We start from the raw sequence: 27757 nt of genomic DNA on the forward strand, positions 1-27757 counted from the left end.
TAAGGTTTTTGTTCTACTTGAATATTAACATTTACAAAAGCTGAAGTGGAGACCTGAATTCAAGCCAGGATTTCAACATGCAAAATGACAGGGTTCACAGGAAGGTTTCGGATCCTCCCCATTACTGACATTTGGAAGTGGATAGGAGCTCTGAAGAATTTTAAAACCATTCATAATATGAGTTTCTCTTGTGAACAGCGTTTGGTTTTCCCTGTGCCTACAGGCAGGTAATCTAACATGGGACATGCTGCTGAAATTTAGATTTTTCACATCAATAAACCTCCTGTTACAGAGAATTCACATTTTAGTTTCAGGTCACTTCTAAAAGAAGGCAGCAAAATGCACCTCACTATTTGCTGATTTTTAAATTAAAAGCGGAGAACAGTTTGATTGCAGAAACTTTGCTCCAGGCTGTTCTTAGTAACTATTTAATTTATCAGTTAGAACTTATTAATTCTGTTCAATGTGAGAGGAAATCCCTTCATTTTGTCATAATTTTTGTGCAATATATGGGATATTTACTCACCCTATATGGGAGTTTTAGCACATTTCTTTAAACTTTCTTCTAGCTTGAAACTAAACAAAAGCACAAATCTCATGGAAGCAAGATTGATGAAGTGTTGGTGAAGGGATCCAAAACTGTTTAAAATCCAGGCTTATGAATTAAATTGGGCCAAGACAGCCCACTGCTCTGAAGAGTGAGGACCTCTGCAGGAGCACTGGACATGGGTTATATTGCCAGTAAACAACAGGGCAGCTTCTGGGTCTCCTACCACTTTTCAGTGTAAATGGAGAGTTATGTCTCACGAAAGGCATTGACAGAAAAATGCAACACCTGCATTATTGCTTGTGTAATTGCTTCACAGTGGTCCAGTGCAGTCAAGTAAACAAATGAGAAGAAGGTATGCTGCTGAAAGGGAAGCTCTGAGGCTGGGCAGGTGGAGCGTGCCCTCCTGGAATCACCCCATAAACTCAGTTAACACAAATTAAAAGGGAAAAAAAGTTGAAAGAGTCACACTGATCACAGGGAAAACATCTACTGAGGCAAAAATTACCATCAGGGTCTTGGGGCAAGACAAAGGTGTGTCTTTTGCCTTCCAGTCAAGCCCATGTACAAAATGGAGGCTGGAGTTTGAGGACAGACACGCACACAGCACATGCCAACACCTTCAGGAGCAGCCAGTGTTCAAGCAATGCCTCCCAGGTTAAATTCTTACAGGGTTTAATCTGGGAATGTGATGGAAAAATCATCTTGGGTGCTTTTCACCCTAAAGACTGAAAGCTTATTAAATGTCATCAAAGCTCATTACAACACGTACATCTAAACTCTTCCAGCTTCCCTTTAAGACATGGTTTCTCTTAAAAGCTGCACTTAAAAGTTACATTGAAGTGGAATGTCACCTTTCTTTAAGTAGAGCAATAATTACGCTCCTCATTACACATATATATATATATATATATCAATATATATCATGGCAATGGAAAGTACTGTACTGAGGCATTCATTCATATCTGTAGTGAAACAAAGGCTGTGGTGTTCAGTGCTTATTAGACTTGACAAAAGAAATCATTTGATTTAGGTGGGAATCACTTCAGGAGAAAGAACAGCTCCTACCCCTGAGTTCCAGCGGGAGGCCTCCCAGCAAAGTGCTGCTGAGGGCGGTGGCACTGCTCTCCAAACTCACCTCTCCCTTTTAACACACAGCTTTTCATGGAGCAAAAAGCAGCTAAAATAAATGGCTTGTTCTAGGGCTTGATAAATGAGTTGCGAGATCAGTTTGTTAAAAGCGATCATTTTCGTTTTCTTTCTTTTTTTTTTTCCTCCCAGGTCAGAAAAAGGGGTCCTGGCTTATTTGGAGTGTATAACAATGACAGTGGAACACCCCTGGTAGCTCAAGGGCACAGACCCTGGCTGAGCAGCACCTGGGAGCTCTTGCCCCAGCAGTGACAACGCGAGGGTAAAAGAGCTGCAGCTGAACCACCAGCCCCCGGTGCTGACTGAGAGGCAATTTTCTGCACACAGAAATTGGGTTACACATCAAAACCTGCTTAGAGAGGAGAAGAGAAAAAGGCTCTGGGCAGGCTGTGAGCAATGCTAATAGTGAGGCTTTCATTATTAATAATAGTTTATTAAGTGACACCCTCACACTCCTGTCTGCAGATGTGACTATTCAGGGCAGTCCCTGAGCCAAAACTGAAGGCAGATGTGAGCAGGACATGGCCAGGAAGAAAGGACTTGGAAGAAATGGCTGGCCAGGACTGGAGTCCCCCCAGATAGTGATGAAGGCTGGTTTGACACAGGGGACAGCAGAAACAGAGCATCTGCAGGAGGAACTGCAATGGGGGAAGAAATGACTGGATTTAAACTTACTGAAACTGGATCAGATTTTTTGCTCTAGGTATTGAGGAAGAACAGCCACTAGAAACACTTAAGGTGATAGGAATGACCTAGGCTGTGGAAGAACTGCAACAGGAAAAGAAAAATAAAACACTGGGATAATTTACTTGGAAAGAAAGCAAAACAAAATCTCCTCTGCTCTCAAGGAAAGACAAAACACGGCCTGGAAAGGGTAGTGCTGGTCTTTCTGCTTCCTTGGATTTAACACAAAGTGGCCAAAAGAAGGAAAATCAAACCATCCCTGCTCCCCAAACAAAAGGTTTCTGATCCAAAACCAGTTCAGGGCAATACCTTTATCACACAACTTGGAATAATGTGGAACTTGCTGGTGTAAATGGTTCTGAAGCCAGAAAGCCACCAGCATTCAGTAAGGCACTGAATAGGCTTGCCCCTAAAATCCAGAAGACTAAAGACAACCTGACATTTACTTGAAGAGGAACAGAAAAAGTCCCACCTCAGTTCCACAATGCTTTTTTGCCTCCTGAGGATTGAGCAGAGACCATCATGACTAGCTTTCCATCTATAATAGCATTTCCTGTATCTTTTCCTGGAGCATCAGCACCCACCACCTACCATTAACCTGTCACTGAGGGGTTTTAATTTAGCAGTTTCTTCTGTATTTAATGAAGAGAAAAAACACTTCCAGGGCTCAAATCTCAGTTCAAGTGAATAACCCTGAGGGGAGCCTCCTTCCACAGTCAGGAACATGAAACTGAACTGTGCTGCCAGCTGCTGTCCAAATTCTGTCTGGCAGAGCAGGATGGCAAAGCGCTTGTGCCTGTGTCATTAGTCCTGAACTGCTCTCATTGTGCCACATTTTTATGAGCTCCTCTTGCATGGAGGTATCAGGCTGCCCTTGGAAGAACTAATGTTCCTGCTGCTTCCACTGGGATGCTGCACCTCGAGCTGCGCAGTTTCACCTCACCCACACTTTACTAGGAGGAGGGTTCCTATCTCACAGGTACAATGAGGTAAAATCTGGCATTTGCTGAAGCAGGTTAGGGAACAGAAATGTCCTTTAGGCTACAGTTTGAACTGGTATATTCCTGATATATATTCCTTTTTTTTTCCAGATCTACTGGTAACTCTCTGGCAGACATATATTCATATTTTAAATTGGATAGAAAAGAGATAGTAAAAAACCCAACTGTGTGACAGATTATTCCCTTCTACTTTGTTTTCGGGGTTTTTCTGGTTTTTTTTGGTTTTTTTTTTTGTTTTTTTTTTTGGTTTTTTTTTTTGTTTTTTTTTTTGGTTTTTTTTTTTTTTTTTTGGTTTTTGTTTGTTTGTTTGGGTTGTTTTTTAATTCAAGAATCTTTGTTTTGTTTTATCATTTAACAAGAGTAACATGATCTCACAATTCTTAAATGGACATGTAAAAAAAAAAAAAAGCTTAATGCCTAAAACATCCTGCAGTTACCCAACACCTACAACTAACCTGTTATATCCAGCATAACCAATATATATATTTTTTTAAATATGGCAAAAGTAATAATATTGATTTCTCAATGAATCATGTTGTCTTCACCAGAAATATTATCTTTAGTATTTTAATAAACTGGTTTCTGAGAGCTGCTAACCTCTGACAGATAAATTAATGCAATAAACTTGCAATGGCTCAGAGCAGGTCAGTGGTCTGGGAGCTGCTAAGAACATCCCCAACAGCCCCCAGTGATTCTGGCAGAAGCTGGTGTAGGTTCTCTGGACAAATGTGTTTTCAGCTGCACCCTAGCAAATGATACTGTCCATGGGGTTGTCAACTCTCCAAAAGCAGCTCTTACATCCAGCTGAGTACATAACCTATGACTTGAAAGACATCTATGATGCCTGGCAAAGACATGTTCATTGCGGGTTTTACAGCAGCATTTCTTGAAAGGCAAACTATTTTTCCATTTTCCTCTGGTGAACAATTTTGTTTCAGTCTGTAATATTCAGTTTGTAATATTCAGTTATTCCAAAAGGCTTTGTTTGGTCTGGGAATCTCTGTCACACAGCAGTTTTGGTTGGTTTTTTCCCTAAAGAAAAGAGGACAATGTACTCTCTTGTGTCGACACAAGTTAAAAGAATTATTGTACATGAACTCGCTCTTCAAATCTCTTTAGTGCTAATGAGATGTGTATGCACACACATCAAAGTAAAACATTCCCTATTTAATAAAGAAAAGTAGATCAGATGTAGCAAACTTCTGAGGTCTAGAGCAACTAAAAAGAAAATACTATTTCTTCTGATGTGCAGAGATCACCATCTGTCTGTCTAGGAATGGCCAATTTTTGGAGACATTTCTTCTCTCCAAGGTCTACAAATACTCCAGCAAAAGGGATTAAGGAGAAGCATTAAGCTATTCTAAAAGCTGTCCAAATTATTCAGTAATCTCTAGGTGGTTTTATTAGTTAGGATAGTAGCTTTATTTACAGCCTCAAATATTTGAGTCTTCTAAGTCTCTTGGTCAGCACAAATAAAGTAACACTGGGTAGAAATCATGACTGCTCTGGAGATCAAGTGCTAGCAGAGGAATACAACATTTTAAATGTATGTGCTTAGAACTGAAGATGTTTTTTCTACCAGTATTTCTGGTGAGGGCATACATAAATAATATTTAATACCATTTAAATTGCTGGCTGGAATCAGAGAAAGAGCTGTTAATAGACATGGGGCACAATAGCAATTTTCTACCTCAGTACCTGGAAAATGCCTCTACCTTGCTGCCATGGAAAATTCTCTGGAAAGCATCAAGCTTCAAAATCAATTACAGTTTACAAATGAGGCTTGCTTTCCCGCCAAAGGTTGGGTTTGGAGTGTGCCTTTGGGTAATGCCTTACTGTAATGCATGGGCAATGGAGTGCAGGATTTTGCCTTCAGCACTGCAGGGTCATTAGCGTGGCCAAGCAGCCCCTGGGTCCAACAGTGCAGGCAGGAGCTGGGACAGAGCTCTGTGAACAGGCTGGGTGTCTGCAGGGAGTGCAGGCCAGGTGTGCACAAACCCTCACAATCTCAAACATGCTCCATCTGTTTCAGAGGGTTTTAGCACCCTTGGACTGTGGCTGCATCTGCTTTGGGGCAAAATAGTGAAAGTCCTCAGCTGCAGACACATCCAGGGTTCTGTGCATCCCATGTTTTGGCAAGGGGAGGCTTAAGGCAGTGGCCCCAGTCTGAACCTGAGCTATAACACATCTCAGTTACATCTGGATGTCAGAGATGTATGAGCTGGGGATTTTATAGGCACAAAAGTGAGCATACAACCACCAAATCATCTGTGAGCAAAGATGAGGAACTCTGCTCAAGATTTTAAGGACTGGTTTGGAAACCAGTCCTTAAAAACTAAATCCTTTGGATTTAGTTTGTATTTTGAGGAATCTGATCTTTGTACAGTTTCCTGGAAGCTGGACTCATTATTCCAATTACTAACTTGATTAATATTTACACACACTTCCAGGAATCAGTATTGCAAACTTTTCAGAAAAAAAAAAAACAAAAAAACAAACAACAAACCACAAGAGAATAAAAAAGACAGTAAATTTTGCATTTACATCTCAAGCTTACTTTTGTGATTTTCTTCTTCCTTTCTTTGCCAGAAAAATCTCACACCTGCCTTGGACAGGTGAGGTAAATGACATTATGGAAGACTTAAATTGTTTTCAGTGATATGAACATTAAAGTCCTGTGCTTTGGATAGTTTTCATTTCAAAGAAGTAGAAATATTCATCACTTCTGTGAGATATTCAGATTATTTAAGTTAATGAGAATGGATTGACTGAGATTTAAAGCAAAACTTTCCAAGATTACAGACAGGGGACTTACAGAAAAAACTGATTGCAAACCCAGAAGCAAAAGTGTGTTTCTAATTTAGTTGTTTGGTTCTTTTTTTTTAAACCTGCCACCACACTGAAACATCAAGGTGATGATGCAGTTGTTCTTGTAAGATCTTCTGTGCAGAATTTTTTTCTCCCTGTTACACACTCCCATGGTGTCAAGTGCATTTGTGAACCCATACAAATCACCCAGATCAGAAAGGTTCGGCAGAAAGAAATCTGATGTGAGATTTTGTGCTTTCATAGAAAAAAACTTTTCTATCTCCCTACTGATTTCCATTTGCAGCTTTATTATTCTTCATTATTTTTACTTTCTCACTGGTATTTTACTTTCATTACCTGGATCAGCTCAGCAAAACCCAGAGAACTGCAATGTAGCTAGATCATAGAAAGGTGTGTGCACACCTACACACATCCACTACCACACAGAGCAGGTTTTGTTACTACCCCTCTTCCCCCACACTTCTTTTCTAAAGGAAGATTTAATTTGACATGGAGATGTGTGTGATGATTAACTCCCTGCTGGGCAGCCACAGGGGTTTCTTCCCCCAGGGCTGGCAGCAATTTTTACAGGAATGTGCAAGGCACTTGCACAGCTAATCAGGAGGGGAGGAGGTATGCCCTCTGCCACCAGAAAGAATGGCTGCAAGGAAGGAATTAATATGCCCCCTTCTCTGACAAATTACAGCTCCCCTCCATGTGGCTCCTCCATGAAAGAAATCACAGGCCTTCCTTCACTTCCTGAAGTGAATGTCTTATTGCTCAGCACACATGGACCCTCCTCACCTTCCTGCTTCCAGTCCCTTCTGCCTGCTCTGAGAGCTCTTCTGCTACCTCCTGACAGCCAGGTTTTTAACCCACGTCAGGCCAGCTCCTGTTTCACGCTCCCCTTGCTCTTTGAGTGGTACCTTCACCATCCCTGCTGTCTCTCCTTTAATTTCCACTCTATACATTTCTAGCAAACTTCTGGCATTTTAATCCAACACTAGCAAACCCAGTAGTCAGAAACATTAGGAACACAGTGACAGTCCTGGTGGTGGAAGAGTCTCCTCAAAACACTGGTAGAAGCCCTGTTACTCACCCCATTTTACACCTTGAAAACTGAAGAAAAGCCATTTAATATGTAATATTACCAACAGTGTAGAAGGGGAGCCAAAAGGATTCTGAGATTTTTTTCCTCCATAGAACCTGTGCTTTTGTGCTTAATTGTGATTCCTTTTCCAAGGCTTTACAAATTGATGGACACCTTTCCTCTCTATGTTTAGCTGCTCCTCTTTCACACTGCCTGCTCTCCAAATCCTGTGCCTAAACTGAGCTCCATGCTGTTATGCCTCCTGATTCTACACAAGTTTGCTTCTTGAACAGAACTTTGATGATTTTGTTACATAAGTGCCTTCTTCCATCAGTCAGCTACAATATTATTTTAGACCTTATGATATATATATGTACATACACTCCATACTGATACACAGAAGAGAAATTCCTTCTGCAACATAGCCAGGAGAGGGAAAGTAACTGTTTCTTCTGTTAATTCTTTTTTCATAATTACTACTGTAGCTAAAACCATGAGACAATAAGGGATAGCACTCAGAAATTGCATACATTTTTTGAAATTACCTTTTCTCTCAGGGGTCAATTAGGTAAAACACCACTAAGAATGGCTTCATCACTCTGAAGTGAGAACAGCTCTTTTACATTACATCATGTATAATGTACCTTCAAAAATTTGATAAATCAGACATAGGGTTAAGTAAATAAATGACAAGTTGTCATAATTTTAGAGTTTAGATTACATAGAAATCTATGCTTGACTGTCTTTGATACAATCAGTTTACACAATTTCAATAAACCATTAATACAAAAGAATCCTAGGTAGGAATCTTCTTTCCAGGGTGGTATTATTAAAGTACTTCCAACTTTTGCTTTACTGACACTGAGCCAGGCTGCATCCCACTGTTCAGGCTTTATAATCCGTTACCAAATGCCTCTTTATAAAGTAAAAAATCCAACAAACCAAACCACAAAACCCCACAAACACAAAAATCTAACAAAAAACCTACTCTTTTTATAGACAAGATTGGTGATACAAGGTTTTGTTCAGTGCTCACAAATTTGTTCAGAAAATTATGACCTGATTTTAAAAGTTCTCCTGCTAGAGAGATGCTAAAAAAATAGATTTTTTTTTTCTAGCTTTATTCCCACTGTATTCCACCTCTCCTGATTCAGGTGGGCTGGAGAATACAGTAATTGGAGAAGAAATCTTGTAAAAAATAAGAACAAGAGGAGGTCCACTCCCACTCCTACTGAAGTCAGTAGAAACATTTCTATGAGCTTCTGCAATCCCTGTATCCAGATACTGAAAAATCAGCTCAAGATTTCAAAGAGAATAGTCCAAATCTTCCTTGGGCTGAATGTCAACCACCCTATTCAAACATGATTCTGCTGTGCCTGCTCTCCAGTTTACACCCTGGTGCATGACCACATGTTCTCATACTTGTGCTGACTTCAGTTGTAAACCAGAATCTGATGTTAAAAATCACCCAGAAAATCCCACAACACCATCCTTCAGTATTCCTTGCTGAAAGATGGCAGAAACATTGCAGAACTGTCTTTAAACAGTGGATGAGTGGATGGTGGTTGTTAGTTTGACCACAGATATGTGTTTATATATATATATATATATATATGTACATACATACACATACACAATATCTATATACATATTATAAATACAATAATAAAAAATTGTAAAAATATTAATTTTGCTCAAATACCTGATTAAAGTGGATTAATCTTATGTTGCATTACGTGATCTATCCCGTTGGCATGGCTGTGTTAGCAGGCCTAACATCTACTAGTTATCTGCAGTTAAAAGCACAGAGTCTGCCCTTCGGCCATCACCTCGTGCCGCGCCAAGGAGTTATGTCGGGGGTGGGCCCTCGTATCTCAGCATCAGCTTGAAGGAGCGAGCGAAGTTGTTGGCCAGCGTGCAGCTGTGGGTCTCCTCTGCCAGGGGCAGCAGGAATGCCAGGAGCAGGAGCAGCAGCAGGAGCAGTTGCAGGGGGAGCGCTGCGCGGCACACACGGTGCAGGTACGAGCACACGCCTCCAGAGCGCTGCTGGAAAACACAAACCAAAGAGCAGCTCAGAAAAAGACATTGCTGGGCAGGTCTACTTCAGATACATCAAACAGCCAGGGAGAAGGTCAGAACAGCCCCTGTTGTCCTTGGCCTAGGATCCAGCCTGGGTGCTGGGCACACTGAAGGTGACTGAAGTTAAATTACGCCTTTTAGGAGATTATCTCAATATTTTCAAGAATTCCCTGCTGGAAACTGTTGTTTTCTAGAAGGAAAACACTTCTGACTTTCTAGAAGAAAATTATTCCTTTTCCAAAGTGGTGGTCACACATGTTCATACCCAAGGTGACAACTGGTCCCCTCACAGCCACCATACAGCACAGGTCTGGGTTTGCTGCTCTCCATCAGCAAAAGGAGAGTGCTGGTGCCTGGAAGAGAGGAACAGCTTCTCTCTGTCAGCACAAAGGAACTTCATTTGCAGCTCATCCATCTAGTCATGGCCCTGCAGGACCATGCACTGGCTTTGGGCTCTATAAGACTGGAGGTCAGAAAAAAGGCCCCAGAGTGCAGCCTGCCTCAGTATATCTTACCAGGCTCAGCTTAAAACTTTGTGATGTGATGCAAAGGAATGAGAGAAACACAACACTGATAGTGAAGGAGACATTAAAGCCACACCTATTTCTGTGCAGCCCTGGGGGACACAAAGGAGTCCTCTTCCACCTTTCTCTATACTGGTGCAAACCTAGAGTAGGTCAGTTAACCTCATAAGTTTGATCTAGTTTAGCATGACCAGGAGAGAATATATCTATGGCTACAGAATTCAGAAAAGATTAATTAAGAAGGGAGATTTCCACTGGCAAGATTCCTGAGTAACTCCTGCCAATGAGCTGAACTGTGTGAGTTTCCAAAAAAAAAAAAAAATCAACTCTCTTGAAAAGAAATCTGATAAAAAGGGCTCAATAACCCACTTATTTCATCAAGCAAAGATTTATACAATGAACATAAATACAGTTCTTAATCAGCTACATTAGGTGCCAGCCTACATCATAAATGTCAGTACAGAACATCCCCAGAAGTGGGGCCCACGTTTTCCACAAAAGGAAATTAATTTATTGTGTTCAAGTCACAGGCAATGTCAGTCCTGCAGCAAAATTAGGGCTTCTGCTCACTATGGGACTTTTAACAGGCAATGTCTTTGTCCCACTATAGCACTGTTGCCTTTTTCCTAACCTGGAAATGAAACTTGAGATAATTTTGGTAAGAAGGTAATATAATGAATATAAACTATCCATGGGAAACATCAGCAGAAAAGATATGGAGGAGATTGATGGTAGAAGAAAGTAATTATGCCTTCTGCTATTTTTAATGATCTCTTCCACTGCTTTCTAAATTACTCAGTCCCTTGTAACTCCATATAAATGCTTACAGAATTAATTACAAAGGTAAATATACAGCTGCAGTTACACATCATGAGACAGTCGTGCTGCAAAATCCTTCTGTTGTAGTTGGTTTGCTTCCTTTATATTGAATGGCTGATAAGATTTAATTATTGTGTCAGGCAGATGTAGAGGCAGCAGAGCAACAGCTGCTTGCTCTATCATTTCTGGCCCACAGTACCTGGCTTGTAATTTGTTCTCTAAGTCCAAGGAAAACTCAGGTCCCTGGACACTGGAACTGTCAGTGGACAAAGTCTACATGCCATGGTGTGAGTGGGACTGAGTTTGAGCACCACTGGGCAAGTTCCCTGGGTACAGTGATTATTTACCCATGAAATCAAAGCTTCACCAACCTGGGTGCCTTGCAGGTGTCACCTGCTCCTACTGTGACCTGTTCTCAAAGTACAAGGCATACATAGCTTGTAATGAGACTTTCCCTTCTCTAGTCTAGACCTGAAATCCTCTCTCTCCGTGGATATCATCTGGCTATGGGCTGAACAAAGCCTGGAGGGTCTCTGTGTTTACAGACAATGCTGAATCTATTATGCACAAGAGCAGAAGCCACAGGTTGGAGCTCTCTGGGCTTGTCTCTGTAATGCCATGAATCAGCCACTTCTTGGTGTGTTCAGTGTAAACCAGCACACTGTCATCCACAGTTCTGTTTCCACTGACAAAGATTTCTCATTCTTAATTCTTCATTGCATCCATAATATGCAGCAATATGACAAATGCATTATGGATGAGAATGAGAAATTAAGATTTCTCATTCTTAATTCTTCATTGCATCCATAATATGCAGCAATATGACAAATGCATTTATCGGAGTGCCCTATCTATAAGGAAAAAGACCCTTGCCAGGTTCCAGAATCCATGAGCAAGTTTGTTTGTAGATATTAACAGCTGTAGTTCTGTCAGTGGAAGATCCAATCTGAGTTAATTCTGCATTGGGGCCATTCAAACCATGCTCTTTGTTGAACCACTAAGGCACAGTAAGTCTTAATGCTGATGTTGTTACAGGGAAGGATCCTGAGAGTGACTGTTCAATAGTTCATTCCAACTGCAATCCTCAAAAATGTTCTCAAATTGGGACTTAGAAATCCACCTCTCATGGGCACAGTTGTGAGGACCACCAGTCTTCCTAGCAACACCTAAAACTTCTGTTTTACTGCTGTCAATCCTTTAGAATTGGTTTTGAAAGCTACTTCAATCTGAAACCATTCTTTCATTGCCAGGCCAGCTGCAACATGTCTCTTCCCTGTTACATCTTTCTGCCTGTGAGCTGGTGGGAAATGTGTTTCCAGTTGTGCCTTGTCTCTGCTCCTGCCACAGCGCAGGCAGCAGGTATCTTATGGTCACTCAGGCCTGTCACTGGTTTCCTGTGATGACCACACTGCCAGTTAGCCACTGTTTTTCCTACTCTGATTCTTCTACCAATCCAGGATTTGACTCAGAGGAGTTCACTGACTCTGCCTTGATTTCTATAGCAAAGACTATTAATAACTCAAATAACATTTCAATCTCATCCCATTTCTCAAAGTGACTTGCTTTTAGATACACTGGAAGGAGCTGTGAAATAGTATTGCTTTTCACAGCTCATCCTCCAGGAAGAATTAATGCAAAATGGATTTATTAACAAGCTCTCATTTGCTCTCCTTTGAGCTTTCTGCAGAGGAGGATACTCAGGTTAACCACAGCAGATCCTAGCATTAGAAAAATCTGTGGAGACAGTTACTTTGGAGAAGGAGAAATATTTTCTCTTTATCTGCTGCTTCTCTCCCACCTGCTTGCTGGGTTTATAGGTATTTGTGTTCAATGAACTTTTGTCTTCGATGCCCAGCTTCTCTGTTTTGTTTGATCACACAGCAAGGTCAGAATGTTGTATTTTAGACTCCATTTGTTGTCATGGGAATGACTCAGCTATAGCAAACATGGTATTATGATGCCTCTGCAGGACTGAAAATGAGGCCCACAGGAGCTGTGAGGGTTTGGTGTTTTCAGCAAATTTGCAATGATAAACCCTTAATAAATGAGGGCCTCAACCTGCACACACTGAAATCCACAGGAGATTTATCATTTATTTCAGTGTCTGCAGTGGGATTATGCACAGGAACAACTAAATAAAGTCAGGATCAGGAACAACTTGTCTGTGGAGGTCAGCAGGTATCTTACAAATGGATTCATTAGTTATATGCCCAAGTTGTTGTGACATGAAACCTACATTAGTTCCATTGCTTTGTGCTTGCTGGAACAATTGCTGATTTTTTTTTGTGTGTTTTTTTGTGTTTTTGGTGGGGTTTTTTTGTTTCTTTTGTGGGTTTTTTTGGTGGTTTTTTTTTTTCTTTGTTTTTTTGTGTAACTATGAGAGGTGTTAAAGGATAAAAAAAATTGAAGGGGACACAGTAAATTTTAATAGGAAAGATGATACATTTGGAAAACACATGGAAAATTTGAGGCACTGACTGCCTTTCTGAGTAGGAAAAAAATAGCGCTTCAATTTTACTAAGTCAAGATATTTTTTTAGATCTGTGATGTGAAAAAGAGATGCTTTCAGGATGTAGTGACCTGAGACCATGGCCCCAATAGGAAATTGAGGAGGCCAAGGTACAAACCTCTGCTCTGCTCAAAGTGATCAGGGTCCTGGAGTCAGGACACTCTTCCAACCCTTTAGTACATCACTCAGGGTTAGAAAAGGACAGCCTAACACAGTTCCACCTTTGCAAGAGACAGTTTTAATATATCATTTCCATATGAGATGGAAGGTTGACAATGAGAAAGATGAGAAGGGTGGAACCACAACCCTTGCTACACAGTGGAATTTCCCTTTCCCAATCACTCCAGCTACTGGCATCAGTACAGCTACCACCCAGCACCCACAGTGCCTGCAGTGCATGTGTCAGATATAGGCTCCACTAAATATTCTGAAATCAAATCTTCCTCTGAGAAAAACTGGCAAAGCTCCAGTGAAGTCAACAGAATTTTAATTTCCACCATCTTAGAATAACAGTTGGAGTACCTGGGTATTGAGCCAAAGTGTCAGAGATATTTTTGAAACACACATGGAAAAGGAATAGGCTGGCATTTAAAAGGAAAATATACTTTTAAAGTTCACCAGCAGGAATAAATGTCCTCCCCCTTCTCCCTCAAAATACCAGGACAAGCAAGGACTGTCAAGGAGTGGACGGCTGTGTTTTGTGTAATGCTAAATGCATGCTTGTTCCAAATGAACTGCACTGGCTGTGAAAATTCACATTTGTACTTGATTCATGTTGGAGCATTTGAATGACAAGCATGGGTTTGGATGGAGGAGTCCTCAGCAGTTCAATCTGTTTGCAGTTAATAACTCCTGACCAAACGCACCGTGGAAAATCACTTGGATGGGAAACAGCAGAAAAGCACTTCAGAACTTGCTACAGAATATTCCTGTGTAAGTTGCTGAAGTGTTTTACTAAAAATCAGTGCCCCCCTGGTTTGCTATTGACCACATTCCAGGATATAAGAAAACACACAGTTAATCTAGCTATTTGAGAGAGCAGAGCAATATAGCATCTCATACCAGCCTCATTAGCAGGGTTTTGCTGCTGCTTGTATGTCACCAGCGTGCCTGACAAAAATCATACCTGCACCACTGAGTCAGTCATCCAGCAGAGAAAAAATATTTAGTCTGGATTTATTCCTCTTACCTCAGAGTATTTCCTGAGAAATGCACTGCTGCCTGAAAACTCCTGCTCTACTTAGGGATGAAGAGACCAGTGCCTTAGTGTCCTACAGACACGACACACAGACACCAGCAGCTATTCCACTTTGTGCCAGGGCTGTACCCAGCCCAAGTATCCTCTATTCTACAGCAGTTGGCACAGATGCATAGGTAGTAAGGCAAGCATAAATAATTTCTCCTTAACATTCTCAGCCTCCAGCTACTTTCAGTTCAGGCAGTTTCCTCAGCCTGATAGGGCTCGTTTTCTTCCAGATACTTGTCCAGTTTCCCCTTAAACCTACACAAACTATACAGTGTCCTCCTCAATGTTCTTTAGCAGGGAGTTCCAGCTGGCATGAAGAACACATCCTTTGTGTTAGCTTTGAACCTGGCTCCTAATTAATTCTACAACAAGAGATGGAGAGTCAACCATCACCTACACTCTCAGCACAATTCACAATGATGTGAAACCCTAAATTAAATGCCTATGCAGGATGAATGCAGGCCTACCTCCACAGTGGGAAGGTCACAACATATTTGGCTTAAACCACAGCAACAGGGACAGAGGAAGAACTTAACAGGAAGAATAGCTAGGCCTTAGAAAGGATCAGCTGCACAGGTAAGGATTCTACCACTTCATTATTCCTCTGAGAATAACCAGAGCTGCCAGGAAGGCTGAAACAACATTCCTTTCATCCTGGAGAGGAGTATGCCTGGACAGGAGTATTAAGCACCTCCACTTGTTTTGGTGAAGCAGCTGTCTTATCAGTGGCATTGTGCCTCTGAGAGACCCGTGCTTCTGCCACTTGAGATCCCACTGGGTACTTCCTCAGCTCTCACGCACAGAGGCAGGTTATTGACAACAAGAAGAGATCAGTTCCAGGGGGATCACAGGCTGCTCTCTCAAACCAAAGCAAAATTGTTTTTTTTACCTCAGTGTGAGATCATTTGGAACTGGGCTTCTCATCAGTTCTCAGCTCAGAGCCATGAATGTCCCCCTCCAAGATAAACAACACATTGCAAATCACAGCTGGCCTTCTCAAGAAGGAAATAATTTAGGGGAGTTGGATACTACTGTCACCACAGAACTGAGCATCCAAAGTGCTCCTGGGCAAAGCACAATCCCATAAATCACATCAGGAACGAAGATCAGCCTCTGTTGATTAGAGGTTATGTGGCCTCTGCAAAAGGACAGTGAGACCCTGAGTTCACAGCTGAATTTTCCTAAAAGCAAACACTGCCCAGGGTAGGAAACCGGCAGTGAGGAATAACTGGGGGGGGGGGGGGGGGGGGGGGGGGGCCCCCTAAACCAGCAGTGAGGAATAACTGGGAGGGGGGGGGGAGGGCTGGGACCCCATTGATCCCTGTGCATTCTCCTTTGCATAAATAGCTACCAGAACGAACCAGAATGCTGAGGAGAGGTTAACTGCAGCCATACAAGCAATTTCAGCTCTGACATTTTCCATCTTCAGGCTGCTTGACTTTGCAGCCTTAATGTTCCTTTCAATTCTGAAGTGCATAAGCGTATGCTTGAAAATAGGTAAGCATAGAGGCAAATTAAAGACTGTTTTCTTCCTTAGGGCAGATTCTGGAGTACCTCACCATGGCTAGGGCATAATCTAGAATCTTCCAGGGAGGCTTCATTTAAAAGAAACAGAAAACAAGCCAGCAGTTCGTATCTGAGGTTTCAGCAGCCACACATGGTGGGTATTTCAGAATTTCTGCTGCAAAGTCACTTAGAACTAAGCACTGTGCCATATGCTACTGTGACACAAATGGATTTATAAAGGTTAGCTTCTATGTGCATATACAGCACGACATGTTTCCAGGAGGAGCATATCACAGGACAAGAGCTACAGCCTGATCTGTTAAAGTAGCACTGATTTCTAGAATTCTCCAGACCTAAGCAAGCAGACAAAGACCTTAGTCTTCTACATTCAGGAAGGCAGGCAAGTGAAACAACTCTTCCCAATTTCCAACTTCCACTCATCCTTGCAAGTTGAAATAAACTAACTAAAATAAGCATAGAAAGAATAAAAACTGAAAGAAAGGCAAATGTTCTGGAACTTGTAGAAGAAGTTACTGATATCAAAATTTGTTTTATCATGTCAACAATGTATGTTTACAGCTGTTTTGCTGGAAACTTCTCTCAAGTGACTTCTCTCAAGTCAAGATCAAACTTTTCTTAAACTTTGGCAGTCACTATACATAATTTAAATATATTTACATTTTATTTAAATACTTTAAAATGTGATGGCTTACTTTTAAATAAATAATAGGTATAAAAATTAGAGGTAATGACTAGGAGAGTTTTTCTTACAGTGCCTTTTACAGTTGTGTTAAAAACCTGTTTTTTCAGGTGTATAATGAAAATTGGTTGCATTTTGCTAATGCTCAACAAATTTTTTTCTCTCTCTCTTAACGTTTCAGTTAGGACATAAAATTATATCTGCTGAGAAAATTATTCTAAGCTATCTCCTTGGTGAAAATCTGCATATACTGCAGCTAAAGGACACATCTCTTCACATGAAGCAGAGAGCACCAACCACCTGCCTAACGAATACCACAGGAGCATGAAAAGAAGGGAAGAACCAGGTGTCCTGGGAAGCAGAATGGCACCTCCTTGCCAAGCACTGCACAGGCAGAGAGCATTGGCAAGGCACAGGTGTGGCAGGTCCAGATAAACAGCAAACCAAGAGCCCCAGACAGCTAACATTTGGGAACACTGTAATGTAAATTGGAAAATGACATGAAACCTACAGAAATAAGAGCACAGAGGCAGGGAGACTCCCAGGTGCAGTAATGTGAAGGGAAGCTTGTGAGCCTGCTGGAAAAGAAAGGGGATGCTGCTGCCTGGCTCAGCATACTTAACACTGAGTCTGAGTTAGGAATGGGCAGTCAAGATTTTTCTGGAGACGGGTTTTTTTGGTTTTTTTTTACTAAGTTTCCTTTCTGAGCAAACATCACTGTAGGGAGAAAATAAGTCTATCCGCTAATTTTTAATGCTAAGATGTCCTTCATCCTGTGTTTGGGTCATGGTATAATTCCCAAAACAGGTAAGCACAGGCTTACAGGCAGAGTGATGAAAAAAAATAATGGAGAGATATTATCTTTACCTATAAAAGAGGTATTGAAAAGTGAGGAAAAGATACCTTTTAATAAGCCTTTTTCATTTTACTAAGACTGTAATTGTACAGAAGATTTCAAGTAGGTAACACCTAGCAGGACCTGAGGAAAACACTTTCAGTAGAGAGGCACAGCTACCACGGGCACTAACACAGAATGCTGTGCTTTTCTGCCACGAGGAACTCCCATCATATCTGCACTTGGGCAGAGCAGACCAGGTACTGTTTTCTTCCTGGCAAGCTGTGGCAGCTCTTGCTTTGCAGTTTCCTGAATGACTGCATTAATTTGATTGGCTCCAGATCAATGGTGTCTCTAAACAAGATTAAATTACATGTTCCTTCTGCCTGTATGTTACAGGAGATTACTCTTAGCAGAATCTCAAAGGAAGCAATTAGCTGACCACTGATGTAATGAATTCTAATTATTTTGTTTGTACAAACAATAAAGCCACATCATTTGTTTAGCAAGGAAGTAATTACTCCGAGAACTTGAGAAAATAAATCAAACAGCGCTACCTAGGCCTGTAAATAATGAGCCTTCAACTTCCTCTTTATGCTAAGAATGCTCATGGAATATTTTCAGGTAGCTGGGAGCCAGCCTTTGAAAGTAACATTTATCATAGTTATTATTGAGCACTTGCTTGATTATGTTCTTGAGTGTGCTAGGTACCCTGCAGAAATATCCATCTGCAATGGCTGTCACTGGCACCTGCTAAAAATTCACTGCAGCCAGTGCAATTTCCTGCAACTGCTTTTTGTTAATCAACAAGAAGTCTCTCACATCACAATCATTAGGCTGTTCTGCTCCTAAGGGCACCAGTGGCAGGGGCATGTCCTCAGCAATGGATGAATGATCAGGAAAAAAAGCATATTATTATAGATGGAGCAGGCTCTATTCTGCCCAGCATTTGACCATGTAGGCTAGAAATGGAATAAAATCAGAAGGCAGTCAAATGAGAATGGTTGCAGCTGGGTCTTCCCCTTCTCCAAGTTGATCTGCTGCTGCTGCAAAAGATCCACAGCTCAAACAGGAGAGACAAGCAGAGTCACTGGGGACCTCGTGCAGCAAAAAAATCAGAGATCAGTCCAAAAATACCTCAACTTCTGCCACTTCTGCTGATTTTGTGTGACTCAGGAGCATGAGGGAGCTGACAAATTAGAGATAACCTGATCCTATTTTATGGAAACTCGCCGATTGTTGCAAGCACAATGATGCAGCCATGTGCACTTCCTGCAGATACTAAATCCTGAGATCAGCCATTCTCTTCAAGGTACTTGGCTTCCTTTACCATAGCTTTGAAAAGACATTCATGCATACAAATATATTTTGCTTAATCTTTCTTTTGTTTCTAGCCACATTTTAGGTGTTAAATTTGAATTTAAAGTAAACTGCATAGCCTAGAATTCTGCAGTTGGCCTGATTTTCCTCTTTTCTTAGGCCAAACAGAGATACACCCAAAAGGGATCAACATTATTTTCTGGCTCTCTTAAGTGGTGCTCAAAAATCTTATGGCAACACTGTCTCACATCCTGATAAAAACTGAATGAAAAAAAAAAAAAACCAGAAAAAAAAACTTCCAGCACTTGGATTCTTGTTGTAGTGTTACTGTTTAAACAGAGAATAAAAGCCCTGAGGTCAGCGAAATCTCACTGAAGTGAGCAGGGTATAAGTTACAGCAACATCTGTACTGGCTGAAGGGAAACTGCAAATCACTTGTTAGTGCAATGGGAGCCATTTCCCTCATGCTTATGAGGTATTTCAGTCCTTTCCACCCTGAGCTGTTTCTCTTTGTGTTCAGTAGCTATTAAAAACTCACAGAGTGAGGGTTTTTTGTGCTCTTACTGTAGGCCTAATTGACAAATGTTTGCTGCCTGCTATTATGTTAAGCCAGTATCTTTGAAATTAACTGAAGGCTTTAGTCTAATTTGGAGAATTTAAGGGTAAATAAATACCATGTACCCCAAGGCAGGCGAGGCAGATGAATTAAAAATGGCATCTAACTGTACTGGAGACATGCTTATGCCTAAAGCTTTTGTTTTGTTTTCCCTACAAACAATTTGACCCAACCAAACAACATGAAATCAGAGAATTCCCTGGTCAGTCTTCTGGAATATCCCTGTGAGCTTCTTCTGGGGAAAAGAAGCACTACTAAATGTTTGGCTGCCTCTCCACCAAGTATTAAAATGTCATACTGTTTCTCCACCCTGAAAAATTCTGGTGACCTTACTGGCTGAAATAATTAATGCTGAGCCAGACAAGCAAGAACAGAAAGTCTTTGGGGGTCTTCAGCAAGGCTGAACTGCAGCCAAAACTATTGAGGAAGGCGTGAAAACTGCCTTAAAACCGGTCAGTGCTTTGCTGGGTAAAAATATTGGAGCTGCTACTCCACATTTGAGAATAAGAGGAATATCTCATCAGAATGAGGAAAGTCTTGATTTCTGGCCATGCTTGAAGTGCACTGTGCTGCACCTGTTAAATATTGGCGTCTTCTACAGAGGTGTTGCACCAGGAGAAATCAAGGGTTTGATTTACCTTAAAATGACTGCGTGATTGTGATCCTGCAAGACATTACTAATTCAATCTCCTTTGTGTTGGGCAAATAAAGCCTTATTCTATTCCTTCTAAACACAAATGGAAAGTGAGATGACAGTACAAAGCAGAACAGCTTCCATAAATAAAGAAAATTGTGACAGAAAAATTTGCTGACTTTATGAAAATGGGATCAGAAGTGCTGCTTGGTTTAATAAGAAACTGGCAGTATTTTGTTTTGTTTTAGCTTCTCCTTATCATCTCCTGTACTGCCTCTATTTTTTATGTCATCACTTCAAAAAGAAAATCCATCACAGGAGGAATTCTGCAGCTTAGAATAAGGATTTAGTCTAATAGCATTAGACAAATCTCTTGACTTTCTCTGACTTTCTGCATTAGAAAAAAGGTGGGCTGGTGATTCAAACCATTTTTTTCAGAAGTGTCTAAAGAATTAGAAGTCCCATTTTCAAAACTATTTTAGGCTGTTAACCACTAAATCCTTTAGAGAGGTTTGGCTCTTCCTTAGTCTCTTTTGAAAAATGAATTAAATTCATATAGCATGTAGATGTATAAAAACTGAGTTTCCCTCCTCTCCCAGCATTTGGATATTTAGCTTCTAGACATATAGTAAGCCTAGTTCAAGAGTAAAAGCTCTGGAATATTTTTCAATTTAAAAATCTGGAGAAAATCATCAAATTCTTTAAGAGTGGCTCTTAATAAGCAAATTGATTTCAGAAATCTTGAGAAAAGTTTAAAATCATTTTCTGCAAAACTGTTTTAGCTTAATAATAGGAAACTGTCTTGCCTTTCTGAATCTGTCTGGTTCCTCCAAAGATCCAGCACTCTGTTTGAAAGAAAGAAAGAAAAAAAAAAAAAAAAAAGAAACATGAAGTTAAGATCCCAGAGGAGCCTGTAAATGAGTATTCACCCACAGGGGATGTTTCTTTCAAATTCATGGTCACCTGGACAGAGTGAACCAGCAGGAGATTTTTTAATGGGCTTTTTAACAACATTAGGCAGAAAGATGACATGTTTTTAGGTTCTTGACTACTTGAATCAGATAAGCAGCTCTCCCAGCAATAGCTTTGACTTTACTGACACCTATTGACGATGTCAATGCTTACAGAAGGTTTTGGTTAACAAAGCATGAGTTATTACAATCAATGGCAAACACAAAAATATGCTCTTTATTAATAAAAGTCATGATTGCCTTCCATGCATTTTAAAGGATTCATGTTCTAAAAAATCTTTGGATTTCAAGAAAAGGTTTCTCAAGGCAGAAAATTTTAAAATGCCTCCAATTTTAGCTGTTCAAGTTCAGATACCTTTGAAAGCACTCGTATACAGAAAGTACCAAATGCAAACCTGTAAATTCTAATCCTTTGATTACAGTATCTTGAAGCTGCTCAGATAATGTGAGTAGTTAAGCTAGAAAAATATTAAGTAATAATTATATATGTTTATGATATGAACATGGCAGTATCTTTAGCATGCCCTGGAATATCTTATATATGATGATGAATTCTGTCACTTTTAGCATGTCTTATATATAACAACTTGGTAACTTCTTTAATAATTTGGTTTTTGCATTAAAATGCCTCCTCTTTATTTCATTCCAAATCATTAACCTATAAGGACATTTTCAAAAGGGACTAGGTCCTTCTGCACAGTTACTTTGAATCAGTTCAGTCAGTGACTATTCTGTCTCACAGCAGGAGACACAAATAATGAACAGTGAATATATTCTTACTGCAGGAACTGTCAAAAAAAAATTCTGTGGAGAATGTTGTGTTGAGAAAGGGCAAAAAATAGAAATCCATGTGCCCAGAACCAGGCACACACCCAGAGTATTCACACACACAAACACCTTTCAGATCCCAGCTGCATGCCTCTTTGCCATTTACTATTCTGGTTTGAAACTTCCATCTCAAGAAATATTTTGAGCATACCACACAAAGAGAAAATGCACCCAACTCTTAAATAAGCAGATTACACACAAATACTGCTGAAGTAAGACTAGCAATGTGAAGGAACCTAAAGAGCAACGGCAGAGCTCAGCAGCTGTGGACTGTGTGCTGTCACCTACCGCTGAGCTCAGGGCCTCTCTCAGCTTGGATTTGTGGAGCATCCATCGGTAGCGCAGGTCTTCCAGGTCTTCAGAACTCCCCACGACAGGATGAAGATGAAGGAGGTCCTCAAAGAGATGCTGACCATGAGGCACACGAGACTGCAGCTCCTAAAGGCAAAGACAAGGCTCAGCAGCAATTCAGGATTCAGGAAGACCCCACTTTTTAAATCAGCATTTGAAAAAACGGTGGTTTACCACACACATTTATTTTTGTTGTTGCTTTTTTGGCCTAAAATTACATGAAACTCACCTGCAGGACTCCTGTAGCCTTGGACATTCCTGTGTTTAGTTTCTAACAATCCAACAAATCTAACAAATTGCCATGGCATTTGGCTATACTCCACAGGAAGACTGAGACCAAACACTGATTTGACACTGACTTTAATCAGCTTCTTTTAATGAACACCTTTGGCATACCACACTGGAAATGTCCAGCCCAACAGCTAAATGCCAGCTGCTCCTTTCCCTTCTACTCTGGTTCTGGCAGACCTTTCCTTGTAGAAAGGATGTAAATTGTCTTAAATTCATGAGCTTCATCTATTCTAGAGTCTCATAAAGCAGCGAGCATAGTGCTTGAATTTTTTGTCTATTTGTTCTTAAGGATTTTTGGGGATTTTTTGAGGGCTGGTGGGTTTTTGGCTGATAGATGGAGTGGTTTTGGGTTTTGTTTTTGTTGTTGTTTGGATTTTTTTAATTCTGGAAGAATTGACACTTACTGCAGTATTTTTCTCTATTCACCCCCTGAAAACTAACCTCAAGTTTACTCTGGTGTGCCTTAATTTCCTCTGCAGAAGATGGAGTCCCAGCAAGAATTTTGGTCAGTTCAGTGTTTTCTCCTCGTAACCACTCTTCAAAGTCATCTAGGAGCTTCAAGTGGCTGCTTGTAGTTTGCCCTTCTCCCATCTTCTCCTGGCATAGAGAACAACAGGAACAAAAAAGCCCTTATTGTTATGTCAGACGTTTCCTCTGAAGGCCTGACTGTGAAACCTTAACCTCCAACTTTGTGACCCACATATCAGATGAAGGCAATGAAACTGTTCCTGTGAAGCTGACATGAAGGCAGACACAGAGTCCCCATCTCACCTGCTCATGGCTGGGATCGACATCAAAAAGATGGAAAGCAGGTCTGGACATCCATCTGCTGTCCACAAATGCTCTTTTCTTCTTCTTGTCAGCCACTGGTCTATTTAACTGCCACTTTTTGAGGAGGCTTGAAAACACAAAACCAGTTATCAGTGCACTGAACATCCACATTTTGACTGGGGCTATGAGAGACAGCTCTGGGGAAACAGCACTATTGTTGTTATTATTATATCATTATTAATACTAATAACACTATTACTATTGAGGTTGTTCCTAACCAGAGTGTCTCACAGCTGCACCAGGACACTAGTTCTAACATTTCCAAGTGTTTTGTTTTCTTTTATTTAGGGGACTAAAAATAATACCTTGGCAATATACCTTTCTTTCTGATTACAGAAGGCAGTACAATCAAGCCTTCCTCAATTTTGTAGTTTAATTTTTGTACCTATTCTGCCAGCATATATGAATACAATCATACATGCAGCACACCATTAAATATTAATACAGACTAGCAAATACAAGCAGCATTTCGGCACTACACAGTGGAGGCAAAATATATTAAGTCTTCATTTCCCAGCTAAAGAGAAGATTTTTAGCTGTGCTTATACTTCTGCATGTTTGCAAAAGGCACAAATCCCATTGCAGATACACCCTCCTTGGAGGCATCTCAAAGAAGAACAGGAAGATGAGACAGAGCAGCACAAGTCACCCAGTCTATGCCAAATTTCCTCTGACACAGACAGGCAGTACAAGAGTGAGCCAGGCATAAGACACTGCCTACTCCGACACGAGGTAAAGGAAGATTCACAGACATTGTGGTTAACTGAGTCTTTGAAAGGTTTTCTTAAAAGTAATGATTTTCAGTTTACAAAAAATTCAATAAAATCCCATCTTGTTTCTAGCATTATGGTATGGCTGTTCACTTTCACAGCACAGATCATAAAGCCTCAAGTGTGTCTGTTCTTACTGCAGTAAAAAGAACCCCACTGAAGGGACATAAGGAAGATCTGCATGAGCACTTACCCAGTTGCCATCTCCTTCAGTGATTTCCACGACTCCTTCAGCTGATCCAGCTCTCCCTGGACATGGGCAGTCTCCTCTGGAGAAGAATTCTCCATGACCAACTGGCCATGAGCTTCCACAAGGTGCAGCTGGATCTCCTTATCTGGAAACTCAGCCAGCAATCTCTGAAATGCAGAGCCCTGACAATTACCCCTAGATATCCTGGGTAAAGTAGAGGCTGTATCAGACTGAAGGCCATGTTCAGTCCAGCACTATGCTGGTTTTGTTGGTACTAGCTAGAACATATCTAGGGGGAAAAAAAATGCTGTGGATGCTTCCAAAGAGCCAACATAGGTCAAAGAGCTGATGGGAGAATTTTGAGGGTGCAAGATGCCAATGCACCTCCTTCTGTAGCCTTCCCATGAAAGATTTTGGTCTCCCATATGAAGGCAACAGCTGCCAGCTAAAGTATCCTTCTAGAGTGAATTTAGCATGTAAAGTACTGCTACACATGGAAAAGCTGGCAGCTTTGGAACAGCTCAGTTCAACAAGCAGAAGGCCAGCTAAAATGGCAGGAATGTTTAATATATTGATGAGTACACACAGGCAAAGGCAGGAATTGTTCAGAGATCACCCTGACAGGAACAGACCACCCATCCTTGGATAATAATTTATCCAACTCAACACTGCTTTCTCATTTTCCCTGCTCTTGTCTGTTACGTGGCCCCACATCCCACAACACAGGGCAAAGCAGAGAGGCAACAGCAGCCAACAGTTATTGCAGGAGAAACACACATCATTACTCTCCTCAAGCAGGAAATCCTCACTACAAACCCCCACTCTTAATGTCTGAATGCTGCAAAGTGAATAATTAACATCTTAAAGTAAGACGCTTTTCTCACCTCCAGGTCTTCCAGCCTGCCCTCGATGTTCTGCTCTCCATCAGCACCCTGGCAGGAGTCAATCTTCTCCCTGGTTACTGAGATCCACTGCTGGAGGTCAGACAGTTTGTCATTATATGCCCAGTGCTTCTGAACGTGGTCTTCACTCTGCTGTATCATCATCTACAAATGATAAAAATATGTCAGCAACCAAAGACAGACCAAAAGCACTTTCTTTACTGGCTCTAACACTATGATGGGCACAGAACCTCACAGGCAAAAAGGAAAAAAACAGCTGTTAATGAGAGACAAAAAACATATCCTTTTAGCATCAGTGGTGGAAACTCCAAGCTCCTGCAGGCCTGAATTCAACCACACGGGGGGGTGTTAAGAACTAGAATAGCTCCCTTCCTTCTCAGCTGAAAGGGAATAGAGAATTTACATGTCTGGGGTTTTTGTACCCCAGTCAATATCAAATACATCTTACACTCCCTGAGTCGGAAATGACTGTACAGACTTGTCTGGCAAAAGTTCAGTCCAGTGATAAATGGGATGATTGAAATTGAAACTAGAATTCCATAGTGCATATTCAGGTAACACTTTAACACACATAATTTTACAGTGAACTGCATAGCTAAGGTAACTTCATGAGCTCTTCTTCTGAGCATCTTCTGAGGTTGCTCTGGAGGTCACTTTATAGGTATGTTTGCAAGCTACAAAATGCCTCAGCACAAAGCAAGTATTTATGCAATCGCAGCACTTTTCTCTCATTAACTTTTAGATCACAAAGCCATAAAAACCCCAAACACTTTTGTACAAACCCCCTCTCCCATAATCTGTGAACTGCAAGCAACACCATGATAATATGAGTTCTTTTGGTCAGGAATCTCATGCCCACTCCAGAAACAGTTTATACAGACACAAAATCTGTGTGGATGGCATCCTATCCCCAAGGGAAATCACATTAGAGATAATCAGAGAATCCTGGAAAAGTTATCAAAGTCTTACGAATTCAGTGCTTTCTTTCCCGTGAAAGTATCTGTAACTCAAAGTATGTAATGTCATATGCTCAAAGATGTTTTAAAATATTTTTAAATAGAGGCAACTGACAATTCCCCAGGCAACTAAAAACTTCCTCATGTTACCTCCAGTGATCTCTTCAGGGCTTGAAAGTCAGATGAAAGTTGGTTCATTTCATGCCTGTGTGTGGTATTTGACTGAACAAGCTTGTCTACCTCCTCCATGTGAATTGCAAGCTCTGCCAGGTCATCTTGGATCATCTGCAGAGGAAAAGACCGATTCCATGTGCGTAGTGTGCTAGGCACGGCATGGACTTTCAAAAACATACACCAAAGGTAGCTTCATTTGACAGTGTGAGGCCAAAAAAACCCAATAAAAACCACTGTCATTAAGAAAATGAACTGTTTCGATGCCTAGGAGTAAATGTTTCTGAAAAAAATAGTTGGATGTCCTTTACATGTTACTGGGAGCTAGCAAAGAAGATAAGTTGCTGAGAAGTGCCAAAGGAGCCATAGGATAGCCAGCAAAGAACTGTGGTGACAACACCCCTGTGGTCACCAAGGATGAAGTGCCACAGTACAGGTGTACAGCTCACCATGGCAGTCATGTTCCCTCTCCCTTCTCCTCCTGCTCCTCTCTCCCCTCTCCCAGGTATGTAATCACACTGTATGCCTTGAACAGGCTCTACTGCATGTTGGACCCTTTGCTGAGCCAGTTCAAAACACTAACCAAAACATTATCATCTTTTCCCATTATTTTTTTTTCTTATCTTGGATAGCTGGATCAGCCATGGAGTAAATCCAGCATGTGTCACAGCTGAGTGACAAGGTAAAGAGCAGAAAGAAGAGGATACAGAAGGAAGTGGAACAGTGGAAACTCTTTTGAGGAAGTTAACCTGAACCAATCTATCTTGTGCAGTTTTACTGCCAGTGGGAAGTGTCAGGATACACTTTCTTTAGCAATTAAACTAGCCCAAGAAGGCATACCACCAACAGCTTACAGCTGCTTCTTCCTTCCCTCAAGCTCAGTTTGCCAGTGCTTCATCTGCACTGCTTTAATTTCATTCACTCATGCTATAAACTGGACCAAATGAAATCATCTAACACACAATCGAGGGGAAAGGTACTGAATTCCCAATGCTAGGAAAATATGAACAAACAGGAACCACAGTCAGCTGAGGATAACATGGCCAAGCAATACTGCAATGTACCTGGAGTCTCTGGAGTTGTGTCTTTTTACCCAACAGGTCAGGCCGTGGTTCCTTCTCCAGATCTAATTTGGCTTTGATGGCAGATAATTTCTTCTGCAATGGTGCAAAACCGGCATCAAAGTTCTTATGCTGCAATATCAAATTCTAGATGGAGAAATAAGAAAACAAGTCCAGCATTTAACATATATACCTTGGCATTATGCTTTGTCAATAACTGCTTCATATTCAGGACAAACACTGAGCTACACTACGCAACAGACCACAAATTTATTTGAATATTTGATTAACCTAGAAAAAGGGATTAGTACTAAATTATAAATTTATATGTATAAAACTGGTTTCGTAAAGACTCCATCTTTGTCTTT

The 27757-nt window shown here is 40.9% G+C and overlaps 1 protein-coding gene across 8 annotated transcripts in view; it reads right to left on the reverse strand.

The window, feature by feature from the left end:
* The window catches only part of SYNE3 (spectrin repeat containing nuclear envelope family member 3), a 71491-nt gene that overhangs the window by 7132 nt on the left and 36602 nt on the right, over positions 1 to 27757 (reverse strand). For 5 of the 8 annotated variants that reach the window (XM_041401591.1, XM_041401764.1, XM_041401677.1 and 2 more), the window contains 9 exons: positions 27393 to 27536; positions 26308 to 26442; positions 25184 to 25345; positions 24303 to 24466; positions 23280 to 23406; positions 22950 to 23105; positions 22155 to 22304; positions 20874 to 20912; positions 8872 to 9325 (listed from right to left, as the gene is read on the reverse strand). In XM_041401591.1, the coding sequence (XP_041257525.1) occupies positions 9128 to 9325; positions 20874 to 20912; positions 22155 to 22304; positions 22950 to 23105; positions 23280 to 23406; positions 24303 to 24466; positions 25184 to 25345; positions 26308 to 26442; positions 27393 to 27536 (1275 nt within the window). In that variant the 3' untranslated portion in view covers positions 8872 to 9127. Of the gene's footprint in view, positions 1 to 8871; positions 9326 to 20873; positions 20913 to 22154; positions 22305 to 22949; positions 23106 to 23279; positions 23407 to 24302; positions 24467 to 25183; positions 25346 to 26307; positions 26443 to 27392; positions 27537 to 27757 lie in introns of those variants that run through there. The other 3 variants (XM_041401326.1, XM_041401419.1, XM_041401503.1) reach the window with 3 other exon arrangements.

This window comes from Onychostruthus taczanowskii, unplaced genomic scaffold, assembly GCF_017590055.1.
Source record: "Onychostruthus taczanowskii isolate IOZ18803 unplaced genomic scaffold, ASM1759005v1 scaffold1, whole genome shotgun sequence".
NCBI classification, from domain to species: Eukaryota; Metazoa; Chordata; class Aves; order Passeriformes; family Passeridae; genus Onychostruthus; species Onychostruthus taczanowskii.